The sequence below is a fragment of the Nerophis lumbriciformis genome, linkage group LG16 (genome assembly GCF_033978685.3).
Source record: "Nerophis lumbriciformis linkage group LG16, RoL_Nlum_v2.1, whole genome shotgun sequence".
Lineage (NCBI taxonomy): Eukaryota > Metazoa > Chordata > Actinopteri > Syngnathiformes > Syngnathidae > Nerophis > Nerophis lumbriciformis.
In genome coordinates, this window is record NC_084563.2 from 25,763,818 (window position 1) to 25,778,244 (window position 14,427).

At 37.8% G+C, this 14,427-nt stretch overlaps 1 protein-coding gene across 2 annotated transcripts in view; it reads right to left on the reverse strand.

Annotated features, from left to right (window-relative positions):
- tapt1a (transmembrane anterior posterior transformation 1a) overlaps positions 1–14,427 on the reverse strand; it is a 61,659-nt gene continuing 47,232 nt past the window's right edge. For both annotated transcript variants that reach the window (XM_061976887.2, XM_061976886.2), the window contains 2 exons: positions 9,074–9,222; positions 1–5,857 (listed from right to left, as the gene is read on the reverse strand). In XM_061976887.2, the coding sequence (XP_061832871.1) occupies positions 5,568–5,857; positions 9,074–9,222 (439 nt within the window). In that variant the 3' untranslated portion in view covers positions 1–5,567. The remainder of the gene's footprint in view (positions 5,858–9,073; positions 9,223–14,427) is intronic.

Sequence of the window (14,427 nt, forward strand, 5' to 3'; positions counted from 1 at the left end):
GTAAATTACAATGTTTACCAGCTGAAAACAACAAAAAACAATGAATGAAAAATAATTCAAATATAAATTAAAACAATAAATACTAGTGATGTCAACAAAAAATAATTTTCTAATTAATCGCGATTCTTATTTGTAATGATTCTTAATTTATTAAACAAATAATATATATATATATTTTATCTTTCCTGTCCAGCCATTCAGAAACATCCAATAGTTCTGCTGTACAGATTGACTTTAGTGTGGAATACTTCTATTGTTGCCTTATTTGTATTTGACTTAATACATTTTGGGTAGAGATGTCTGATAATATCGGCCTGCCGATATTATCGGCTGATAAATGCGTTAAAATGTAATATCGGAAATGATCGGTATCGGGTATTTTTTTTATCGGTATCGTTTTTTGTTTTTTTTATTAAATCAACATAAAAAACACAAGATACACTTACAATTAGTGCACCAACCTAATCCCCCCCCCCCCCCATTTACACTCATTCACACAAAAGGGTTGTTTCTTTCTGTTATTAATATTCTGGTTCCTCCATTATATATCAATATAGTTTGCAAGTGATACAGTCCGCAAGCACACATGATTGTGCGTGCTGCTGGTCCACTAATAGTACTAACCTTTAACAGTTAATTTTACTCATTTTAATTAACTACTAGTTTAGTGTAACTGTTTTTATATTGTTTTACTTTCTTTTTTATTCAAGAAAATGTTTTTAATTTATTCATCTTATTTTATAATTTTTAAAAAAAAGTACCTTATCTTCACCATACCTGGTTGTCCAAATTAGGCATAATAATGTGTTAATTCCACAACTGCATGTATCGGTTGATATCGGTATCGGTAAATAAAGAGTTGGACAATATCGGAATATCGGATATCGGCAAAATGCCATTATCGGACATCCCTGATTTTGGGTTATAATTTTTTTAACAAAATATTCTTATTTTTATTCTATAGAAATGTATCAGAGCTCTTTATCTAGGTCAGTGGTTCCCAACCTTTTTTCAGTGATGTACCCCCTGTGAAAATGTTTTTAATTCAAGTACCTCCTAATCAGAGCAAAGCATTTTTGGTTGAAAAAAAGAGATAAAGAAATAAAATACAGCACTATGTCACCAGTTTCTGATTTATTAAATTTCATAACAGTGCAAAATATTGCTCATTTGTAGTGGTCTTTCTTGAATTATTTGGAAAAAAAGATAGGTTTTTATTTATATTTATATAGGATTTTTGACTTGTTGCTATTTTTAGAATATTTAAAAAAAAACTCACGTACCCCTTGGCATACCTTCAAGTACCCCCAGGGGTACGCGTACCCCCATTTGAGAACCACTGCTCTAGTTAATTATAAACTGGACACCTATGTTATAAAACAAGAGAATCGTTTTGAATTGAGAATTGATTCTGAATCGAATCATTACCCCCAAGAATCAAATGGAATCGTGTGCTGCCCAAAGATAATAATTACTACTAATATCCATGTGCACATTTAAAGATCATTGGAATTAGAAATTAATAAGAAAAAACTGGATTTAAAAAAACAAAACAACAATAACTAGAACAAGAACTGATGATGCATGTAGCATGAAAAAAAAACAAAAAACAATGAATTCATGACACTTCAAATAATGACTATTAATAATAATGTAAATATCATCTCCACCAGACAATAACAAGTACTAACATAAGGTGGCGCTGACATGGTTACATGTTTTTATTTCCAACAATTATCATCTATTTCTCACACCAGCTGCTCATGTTCCATGCAACAAAAATCAAGTGGCAACTCCAAACAAAAATAAAAATGATTTGAATACATGATTATTGTAGTGGCAGTAAACAATTTAAAAGGCTTTTAATATCCATAAACTGTGTACGACGCCCACCTTTTTCACATGGCAGGAAGAAAAAAAAAAAAAGAAAAAATCACCGCCTGATAAGTCACGTCTTTAACAATTTGTCTTTTTTATTCTGCAAATTGCCAAATTCTCATAACATAAATAAAACAGCAATGAAATCTGTCTCATAATCACACCTCACACAACTGCTGCAATTATGTCATCATATCTTTCATAATATTAGCATATGGATCAGACCTGGGCAAATGAAGGCCCGGGGGCCACGTGTGACCCCTTAAACTTTACAAACATTCCCAAACCATTGTTTTAGATATGTAAGATGGAAAGTGTAGCTGCCATAATGATGTGCAGTCATGTTTTCTAATGACCCTCAACTATACTAAGTCTTTCAATGCTTGGAATCATCTAATTGGTTACTATGGTCATCTAATTAGTTACTATGGTCTTCTAATTACCGTAGTTACTATGGTCATCTAATTAGTTACTATGGTCTTCTAATTAGTTACAATGGTCATGTAATTAGTTAATATGGTCATCTAATTAGTTACAATGGCCATCTAATTAGTTAATATGGTCATCTAATGAGTTACTATGGTCATCTAATGAGTTACTATGGTCATCTAGAGAGTTACTATGGTAATGTAATGACTTACTATGGTCATGTAATGACTTACTATGGTCATGTAATGAGTTACTATGGCCATGTAATGAGTTACTATGGTCATGTAATGAGTTTTTATGGACATGTAATGACTTACTATGGTCATGTAATTACTTACTATGGTCATGTAATGAGTTACTATGGTAATGTAATGAGTTACAATGGTCATGTAATTAGTTAATATGGTCATCTAATTAGTTACAATGGCCATCTAATTAGTTCATATGGTAATCTAATGAGTTACTATGGTCATCTAATGAGTTACTATGGTCATCTAATGAGTTACTATGGTAATGTAATGACTTACTATGGTCATGTAATGACTTACTATGGTCATGTAATGAGTTACTATAGCCATGTAATGAGTTACTATGGTCATGTAATGAGTTTTTATGGACATGTAATGACTTACTATGGTCATGTAATGACTTACTATGGTCATGTAATGAGTTACTATGGTAATGTAATGAGTTACAATGGTCATGTAATTAGTTAATATGGTCATCTAATTAGTTACAATGGCCATCTAATTAGTTAATATGGTCATCTAATGAGTTACTATGGTCATCTAATGAGTTACTATGGTCATCTAATGAGTTACTATGGTAATGTAATGACTTACTATGGTCATGTAATGAGTTACTATGGCCATGTAATGAGTTACTATGGTCATGTAATGAGTTTTTATGGACATGTAATGACTTACTATGGTCATGTAATGACTTACTATGGTCATGTAATGAGTTACTATGGTAATGTAATGAGTTACTATGGTCATGTAATTAGTTACTATGGTAATGTAATGACTTACTATGGTCATGTAATGACTTACTATGGTCATGTAATGAGTTACTATGGTCATGTAATTAGTTACTATGGTCTTCTAATTAGTTACTATGGTCATGTAATTAGTTACAATGGTCATCTAATTAGTTACAATGGTCATCTAATTAGTTTATATGGTCATCTAATGAGTTAATATGGTCATCTAATGAGTTACTATGGTCATCTAATGAGTTACTATGGTCATGTAATTAGTTACTATGGTAATGTTATTAGTTACTATGGCCATCTAAAGAGTTATTATGGTCATCTAATGAATTACTATGGTCATCTAATGAGTTATTATGGTAATGTAGTTAGTTATTATGGTCATGTAATTAGTTACTATGATCATGTAATTAGTTAATATGGTCATCTAGTTAGTTACTATGGTCATGTAATTAGTTAATATGGTCATGTAATGAGTTACTATGGTCATCTAATGAGTTACTATGGTAATGTAATTACTTACTATGGTCATGTAATTAGTTACTTTGGTAATGTATTAGTTACTATGGCCATCTAATGAGTTACTATGGTCATCTATTGAGTTATTATGGTAATGTAATTAAAGTTTAAGTTAAAGTACCAATGATTGTCACACACATACTAGGTGTGGTGAAATTTGTCCTCTGCATTTGACCCATCCCCTTGTTCACCCCCTGGGAGGTGAGGGGAGCAGTGGGCAGCAGCGGTGCCACGCCCGGGAATCATTTTTGGTGATTTAACCCCCAATTCCAACAATTAGTTATTATGGTAATGTCATTAGTTACTATGGTCATCTAATGAGTTACTATGGCAATGTAATTAGTTACTATGGCCATCTAATGAGTTACTATAGTAATCTAATCAGTTACTATGGTCATCTAATTAGTTACTATGGTCATCTAATGAGTTACTATGGTCATGTAATGAGTTACTATGGTCATGTAATGAGTTACTACGGTAATGTAATTAGTTACTATGGTAATGTAATTAGTTACTATGGTAATGTTAGTCACAGCAGCTCAGAGGCACCAAGCAGTGTGGGTGGGGAGTGTTTCCATAGAGTTTCCACAGTGAAATGTGGGTGTCAGGGACAGACGTGGAAGGAGATTTTTACAACAAAGTTCTAAAACTTAGTGATCAGATATATCAGATTGTAGGTGTGATTATTTTACCCTTCATGTTCATATCTCACTGTGTTTGTTGCATTTTTGTTGTGTTTCACTTGATTGTAAAATATGTGGATGGAGAGGGGGGGTGACGTTCATATGTTGTCAATATTCACTGTTTTATCCTTCATAGTTAATATTGTAACATTCTTTATTTTCATGTACATTCTGGGTGTCTCATTCTGTAAAGAAAAATAAAATCCCATTCCGTTTTTTCAGACGGTCTGTCATAACATTTTTAACAATCAATCAGACATTATTGTGAGGTTTTGTATTAGTGTTACTAAAAATAGATATACCGGCCCCCAGACCTTTTTTTTTCCCTCAAAATTTGGCCCCCCGAGTCAAAATAATTGCCCAGGCCTGATACAGATTATATAATAAAAAAGGCTTTTCATTGCGAAACTACTGCTACTATCAAAGGATGTAAACATCAGAAGCTGATTTAAGACAATTTGGTCCATTAGAGAAAACACTAGGGCCAAAAGCATTGAGACGCCTTCTCCTGCCAGGGAGTGGAAAAGATGTGAGCGTGTTGCACTTACAAGCTTCCTCTGAGAAAATGCAGTCATGGGTTTGTGGGAATATTTGTGTATTTCTCCCACACCCATCGTACCTCATTGGCCTGGTTTTGTGCACTTGGCAGCGGAAGAGGCGTACGGTCGTCGAGTGTGCCTTTATTTGGCGAAGACTCGTGTCCCAAGACTTTTGTCCATTTTGTAAAGAAGGTGGAAAGATCTACAGCCAGCGGTGCTTCACATGTTTGCAGGTAAGGTGGTCTACCTGGTGTGTCCTTCAGCAGGCCAACTGAAGGTGTTTCAGGTGGAGTTCTGCACTGTCGTACCTTGGAAATGGGGAGTATTTGTGCTGCTCTGACAGAAGTGCTGGTGTGCTCTCACTTTCACTTTCTCCACGACATCACACCTGCACACTCACACTCCAGTTTGTCGTGCGACTCCACCGTTATCATCTCGCTCAAAGGTTCCTGCCAGGAAACTTGTCAGAGGAAGGTGGGGAGGGCGTGACAACGTACTTACTGTCAATAATTCCTCTTCCCTGAGTGCTCAGTCGATGCGGTTGCCACAGATGGTGAAGCGGTCGATCTCCAGCAGGTCCTTCTTAGGAGGTCTGGGCTTGAGCTCGGCCGGCTCCTCCTCCCCCGCCCCCTCCTCCTCCTCCTCCTTGGGGAGGGGCGGCGCTGGCAGCTCGGGGGCAGGTGCCGCAGCTGGAGGCGGTGCTGTGGGGGAGGGGTCAGAAGGTGGCGAGGGGAAGTCCGACCTTGGCGTTGGCTGCGCGGTCACAGAGGAGGAGGAAGTGGGGGCGCAGGGGGTAGACGGTTTCACCTTGGATTCACCTGGGAAGAAGAAAACATTCATCAACTAAATGATTGACGGACATATCAATCACTTCTTAGTCTGAAGTACACATCCACCAATATGCTTTCTTCAGGATCAATACCGATTATTAGTAAAGGAGGCTGATAAGCGATATTGGGAGGTTTTTTTTAACCATAGGGCGCACTGGATTATAAAGACCACTGCCAACGAACGGTCTATTTTTGATCTTTTTTCATATATAAGGCGCACCGGATGATAAGGCGCATTAAAGGAGTCATATTATTTTGATTATTTTCTAAATGTAAAAGACTTCATGTAATGGTGGTTCTTTGCTCAAAATGTTGCCTAGATGATGTTTTACACATCATCTTCAAGTGACTTTCTGACAGTCGCTTCAGGATGCGCCGTTTTGTGGGCGGTCTTATTTACGTGCCTCCACTTCGACAGCGTCTTCTCTCCGTCATCTTTGTTGTAGCGGTGTACCGTGCAAGGACGGGGGTGGAAGAAGTGTCAAAAGATGGAGCTAACTGTTTTAATGACATTCACACTTTACTTCAATCAATAACGAAGCAGCATCTCCTCATCCATGGCTCACTAGTGCAACAACAACGCCCGAAATGTGTCCCGTGAAAAACCGTCCAACCGGAACTCTCTAATACCTAAAGTTCCTTGGGTGAAAAATGTAAACTCACTACACCGGTATGTTTTAGTGCTTTCATGGCAAGTTTACTGACAGATATAAGTAAGAACTTTACACTACTTTATATTAGAAATGGCAACAGCGGACGATGACAAGAAGATAAAGAAAAAAAAGAAGCTTATCGACTACGGTGTCACCACAGACTACAAAGGCGGACGCGCGCACTTTTTTAGGACTTATACAGATCCCAAAAGCAATTAATCAATCAATCAATCAAAGTACATTTATATAGCCCTAAATCACAAGTGTTCCAAAGGGCTGCACAAGCCACAACGACATCCTCGACTCAGATCCCACATCAGGGCAAGGAAAAACTCAACCAAATACAGATCAGCAGGTCTGAGTATTGCAGTCTACACGTATCTCTTATGTGTGACTGCCATCAAATTGCAGTCTACACGTATATATTATGTGTGACTGCCATCATATAGCAGTCTACACGTATCTTTTATGTGTGGCTGCCATCATATTGCAGTCTACATGTATCTCTTGCGTGACTGCCATCATATTGCAGTCTACACGTATCTCTTGTGTGACTGTCATCATATTGTGTCTACACGTATATCTTATGTGTGACTGCCATCATATTGCAGACTACATGTATCTCTTATGTGTGACTGCCATCATATTGCAGTCTACACGTATCTCTTGTGTGACTGTCATCATATTGTGTCTACACGTATATCCTATGTGTGACTGCCATCATATTGCAGACTACATGTATCTCTTATGTGTGACTGCCATCATATTGCAGTCTACACGTATCTCTTGTGTGACTGTCATCATATTGTGTCTACACGTATATCTTATGTGTGACTGCCATCATATTGCAGACTACATGTATCTCTTGTGTGACTGCCATCATACTGCAGTCTACACGTATCTCTTGTGTGTGACTGCCATCATCTTGCAGTCTACACACATTTATTATGTGTGACTGCCATCATATTGCAGTCTACACGTCTCTCTTATGTGTGACTGCCATCATATTGCAGTCTACACGTATATCTTAAGTGTGACTCCCATCATATTGCAGTCTACACGTATCTCTTCTGTGACTGCCATCATATTGCAGTCTACATGTATCTCTTATGTGTGACTGCCATTATATTGCAGTCTACACAAATCTCTTGTGTGACTGCTATCATATTGCAGTCTACATGTATCTCTTGTGTGACTGCCATCATCTTGCAGTCTACACGCATCTCTTATGTGTGACTGCCATCATCTTGCAGTCTACACGCATCTCTTATGTGTGACTGCCATCATATTGCAGTCTACACGTCTCTCTTGTGTGACTGACATTATATTGCAGTCGACACATATCTCTTATGTGTGACTGCCATCATATTGCAGTCTACACGTATATCTTATGTGACTGCCATCATATTGCAGTCTACACGCCTCTCTTATGTGTGACTACCATCATATTGCAGTCTACACATATCCTTTATGTGTGACTGACATCATATTGCAGTCGACGCGTATCTCTTGTGTGACTGCCATCATATTGCAGTCTACACATATCTATTATGTGTGACTGCCATCATATTGCAGTCTACACGTATCTCTTATGTGTGACTGCCATCAACTTGCTGTCTACATGTATCTCTTCTGTGTGACTGCCATCATCTTGCAGTCTACACAGCTCTCTTATGTGTGACTGCCATCATATTGCAGTCTACACGTATCTCTTATGTGTGACTGCCATCATATTGCAGTCTACATGTATCTCTTATGTGTGACTGTCATCTACTGGTCCCACTTATCATTACACCATGTACCAAATAAAATAGATTTGAGGTCGGTAAGCACAACCAGAATTATACTGCACATTAGGCTCACTGTCGAGTTTTGAGGAGAAAAAAAAAGGATTTTAAGTGCACGTTATAGTCCGGAAAATACGGTAGTAAATAAGTTATTGGTATCGTTCTGAAAAAGCAGGAACTTATCGGTATCAGTCTTAAGAAGCAGGAAGTTATCGATGTCGACTTAAAACATTTTTTGCGCATGTTTAGTTTGTGTAATAAAAACTTTTTAGTTTGTGTAATAAAAACTTGATGACAAGTGTTCTAAGAGGTTGGAGTAAAAGTATATGGCTGAAAGGTGAAACCAACAACTTTTCATTGCTCATGTCTGCCCCGCAGACACAAAGGCCATAGCAGATGGAGCATCATGTGGTGTGTGAATGCAGATGTTTTCAAGACAAAGAAGGTTAATTGTCGTCAGTTTAAGTCTGACGCACAGCGCTAAGCGGGGTTAGCGTGCCTGGCGAGGTTGCAGGTTGAAAGAGGTGCCACTAAGCAGGATACTAGACATGTTGTTCCAAAAGATCATAGTGTGTGGCAACTGGCTCATTTCTGGGAATGCAGATAGCGGAGGAGTTTGGTTTGGCTTAGAGGGCTGACGGGAAGTGATCTCAAAGCTCCTGCTCAGTAGTGAAGGCGGGGGAGAAGAACTCGGGGGATTTTGGCTGCAAGCGTTTAAAAGGGGTGTGTCTAAGTAAACCTTAATGGCGTCAAGTTGTGGTCACCTGAGGTTGTTGGACTTGCTCTGCTGGAGGTCCTAGCTGAGGTGGTCTGCTTCTTCTGGAACAACTTGCCCTCCATGTTGGCCCTCTTGACGTAAACACAGGACTTCCCCAGCAGCACGATGCTGTTCAGCACCTTCAGTGTGACCAGTCTGCACACATCAACATCACCATGGCAACCAAGTCAGCACCTCATTCATTAACACTAATGTACAATATCACTGGTACTACTATATTACTTACACCACCTTACTTGTACTATATCACTATTACTACTACGTCACTTACATGTTACCTGTACAATATCACTTAAGACACATTACATGTACTATACGTCACTACTACTATTACATTACTTACAAAATGTAACGTGTACTATATCACTATTACATTACTTAAAATGTGTTACTTGTACAATATCACTATTATTACTACATTACTTACACAATGTTACTTGTGCAATATCACCATGACTACTACATTACTTACTTGTTCAATATCAAGACTGCATTACTTACAATATTTTACTTATACAAAATCACTACTGCTACTACAATACTTAAAACACCTTACATGTATAATGCCACTACTAATATTACATTACTTACACCATGTTACTTGTATAATATCACTATTAAATTACTTACACCATATTACTTGTATAATGTCACTATTAATATTACATTACTTACACCATGTTACTTGTATAAAATCTCTATTAATATTACATTACGTAGACCATGTTACTTGTATAATACCACTATTAATATTACATTACTTCCACCATGTTACTTGTATACTATCACTATTAATATTACATTACTTACACCAGGTTACTTGTATAATATCACTATTAATATTACATTACTTACACCATATTACTTGTATAATACCACTATTAATATTACATTACTTACACCATGTTACTTGTATAATACCACTATTAATATTACATTATTTACATGTTAGTTGTATAATATCACTATTAATATTACATTACTTACAACATGTTACTTGTATAATATCACTATTAATATTACATTACTTACAACATGTTACTTGTATAATATCACTATTAATATTACATTACTTACAACATGTTACTTGTATAATATCACTATTACTACTACATTACTTACATCACGTTACTTGTATAGTACCACTATTAATATTACATTACTTACAACATGTTACTTGTATAATACCACTATTAATATTACATTACTTACAACATGGTACTTGTATAATACCATTATTATTAATTGGAATGTGTCATTTTGAAAATACTTAAACGAAAATTAAAAGTATGTCGGAGTTCGGGTTTTGGTGGAGGGAACAGTGATAAAGTCATCTAAAATTATATGTGTTAAAAAGGGGGCAGATAAATATAAGAATGGTATTCTTCCATCTGCTCCTTTCTGATCATGGAAATGTATAAGAAACAAAAAAAACAATGAAAGTGTCAAATGTATATGGCTTGTACAGTATATATGCATTTTCATGAAAGGAATAAAAAGAAATGATGATGATGATGAATATTACAATACTTACAACATGTACTTGTATAATACCACGATTAATATTACATGACTTACAACATGTTACTTGTACAAACCCCGCTTCCATATGAGTTGGGAAATTGTGTTAGATGTAAATATAAACGGAATACAATGATTTGCAAATTATTTTCAACCCATATTCAGTTGAATATGCTACAAAGACAACATATTTGATATTCAAACTGATAAACTTTTTTTTTTTTTTGCAAATAATCATTAACTTTAGAATTTGATGCCAGCAACACATGACAGAGAAGTTGGGGAAGGTGGCAATAAATACTGATAAAGTTGAGGAATGCTCATCAAACACTTATTTGGAACATCCCACAGGTGTGCAGGCTAATTGGGAACAGGTGGGTGCCATGATTGGGCATAAAAACAGCTTCCCAAAAAATGCTGAGTGTTTCACAAGAAAGGATGGGGTGAGGTACACCCTTTTGTCCACAACTGCGTGAGCAAATAGTCAAACAGTTTAAGATCAACGTTTCTCAAAGTGCAATTGCAAGAAATTTAGGGATTTCAACATCTACGGTCCATAATATCATCAAAAGGTTCAGAGAATCTGGAGAAATTACTGCACGTAAGCGGCATGGCTGGAAACCAACATTGAATGACCGTGACCGTCGATCCCTCAGACGGCACTGTATCAAAAACAGACATCAATCTCTAAAGGATATCACCACATGGGCTCAGGAACACTTCAGAAAACCACTGTCACTAAATACAGTTTGTCGCTACATTTGTAAGTGCAAGTTAAAGCTCTACTATGCAAAGCGAAAGCCATTTATCAACAACATCCAGAAACATCGCCGGCTTCTCTGGGCCCGAGATCATCTAAGATGGACTCATGCAAAGTGGAAAAGTGTTCTGTGGTCTGACGAGTCCACATTTCAAATTGTTTTTGGAAATATTCGACATCGTGTCATCCGGACCAAAGGGGAAGCGAATCATCCAGACTGTTATCGACGCAACGTTGTGATGGTATGGGGGTGCATTAGTGCCCAAGGCATGGGTAACTTACACATCTGTGAAGGCACCATTAATGCTGAAAGGTACATACAGGTTTTGGAACAACATATGCTGCCATCTAAGCGCCGTCTTTTTCATGGACGCCCCTGCTTATTTCAGCAAGACAATGCCAAGCCACATTCAGCATGTGTCACAACAGCGTGGCTTCGTAAAAAAAGAGTGCGGGTACTTTCCTGGCCCCCCTGCAGTCCAGACCTGTCTCCCATCGAAAATGTGTGGCGCATTAGGAAGCATACAATACGAAAGCGGAGACCCCGGACTGTTGAACGAGTGAAGCTGTACATAAAACAAGAATGGGAAAGAATTCCACTTTCAAAGCTTCAACAATTAGTTTCCGCAGTTCCCAATCGTTTATTGAGTGTTGTTAAAAGAAAAGGTGATGTAACACAGGGGTGAACATGCCCTTTCCCAACTACTTTGGCACGTGTTGCAGCCATGAAATTCTAAGTTAATTATTATTTGCAAAAAATAATAAATAAAGTTTATGAGTTTGAACATCAAATATCTTGTTTTTGTAGTGCATTCAATTGAATATGGGTTGAAAAGGATTTGCAAATCATTGTATTCCGTTTATATTTACATCTAACACAATTTCCCAACTCATATGGAAACGGAGTTTGTATAATATCACTATTACATTACTTACATGTTATTTGTATAATATCACTATTACCATTACATTACTTATAACATGTTATTTGTACTATATCACTATTACATTACTTACAACATGTTCTTGTATAATATCACTATTACTATTACTTACAACATGGTACTTGTATAATATTACTATTACTATTACCAGTGCAGATCCAAAACATTTATTTGTTTAATTTATTATTTATTTTATTTTATTTTTTTCTTTGTCCTCAATGTTTGTGAATGATGCACTTACGTCGTAGAACAACTTAGGTGCAGTAATGTCTACAGTAATTACATGTATTTACGCGATACAGCATTAACATTCCAGCAAATTTACAGATTTTTGATAATTGTTTTTGTTATTGTGTACGTCAGTGAAATTAAAGGTACAGTATCCAAATAATTTTGGACTTAACGGTGTGTACAAACAGCTAAATCACATGATGAAGAATCCGTCTGGGTATTTAGGTCTTTCAGCAGATCTACAAGTGTGTCAGACAAGGAGCGCTCCGGTCCGGTTTAAACGTGGCGTCGGTGCCGAGAGTGACAGTGATGAGACACAGACGGACAAATGTGGCTGCATGTGATTAGGCGTGAGGAGCAATGTGTATGTCAGTGAACTGTTGCCGAGGCACGGCAGGCGGGCTATTTTTAAAAGCAGAAGGGGGATGTGCAGCGATGGCACTGGAGATGACAACATTGTATTCTTCACCCTGAGGGGAAGTCTTCAATGGCGCCAGCCCGATGGGATACGACCAATGAGCGCAGCTTTTCAGCCCAGGGTGAGCGTGAGGACACAATGCTTATGTAACGCTCAGTGTGTGTGTACATGACAGTGTGTGTGTGTACATGACAGTGTGTGTGTGCGCGTGTACATGACAGTGCGTGTGTGTGTACATGACAGTGTGTGTGTGTACATGACAGTGTGTGTGTGTTGCTCCGCGGCACTTTACAAACACAAGGAACTATATTGCAATTCATTTACAGCTGGCGTAAATGCGTCCATTTACGTGTCTTGCGTCTGAGTGTCGGGAGGAAAAGATATCGCCGTAGAAAATGAGGCTCTGCAGGGGGAAAAAGGTCATAGTGGTCCAGTGTCACAGGAAAAAAACTGCAAAACGGCGCTCTGTCAACTGTCTAGTGCCCGCACTCTTTTACTATGAAACCACACTGTTGTAACACGCGGCTTGGCATTGTCTTGCTGAAATAAGCAGGGGCGTCCATAATAACGTTGCTTGGATGGCAACATATGTTGCTCCAAAACCCGTATGTACCTTTCAGCATTAATGGTGCCTTCACAGATGTGTAAGTTACCCATGCCTTGGGCACTAATACACCCCCATACCATCACAGATGCTGGCTTTTCAACTTCGCACCTACAACAGTCTGGATGGTTCTTTTCCTCTTTGGTCCGGAGGACAACAGTTGCAGTTTCCAAAAACAATTTGAAATGTGGACTCGTCAGACCATAGAACACATTTCCACTTTGCATCAATCCATATTAGATTAGCTCGGGTCCAGCAAAGCCAGCTGTGTTTCTGGGTGTTGTTGGTAAATGGCTGTGGCTTTGCATAGTAGAGTTTTAACTTGCACTTACAGATGTAGCGACCAACTGTAGTTACTGACAGTGGTTTTCTGAAGTGTTCCTGAGCCCATGTGGTGATATCCTTTACACACTGATGTCGCTTTTTGATGCAGTACCGCCTGAGGGATCCAAGGTCCGTAATATCGTCGCTTATGTGCAGTGATTTCTCCAGATTCTCTGAACCTTTTGGTGATATTACGGAGCGTAGATGGTAAAATCCCTCAATTCCTTGCAATAGCTGGTTGAGAAATGTTGTTCTTAAACAATTTGCTCAGGCATTTGTTCACAAAGTGGTGACCCTCGCCCCGTCCTTATTTGTGAATGACTGAGCATTTTATGGAAGCTGCTTTTATACCCAATCACGGCACCCACCTGTTCCCAATTAGCCTGTTCACCTGTGGGATGTTCCCAATTAGTCTTTGATGAGCATTCCTCAACTTTCTCAGTCTTTTTTGCCACTTGTGGCAGCTTTTTTGAAACATGTTGCAGGCATCAAATTCCAAATGAGCTAATATTTGCAAAAAATAAAGTTTCTCAGTTCA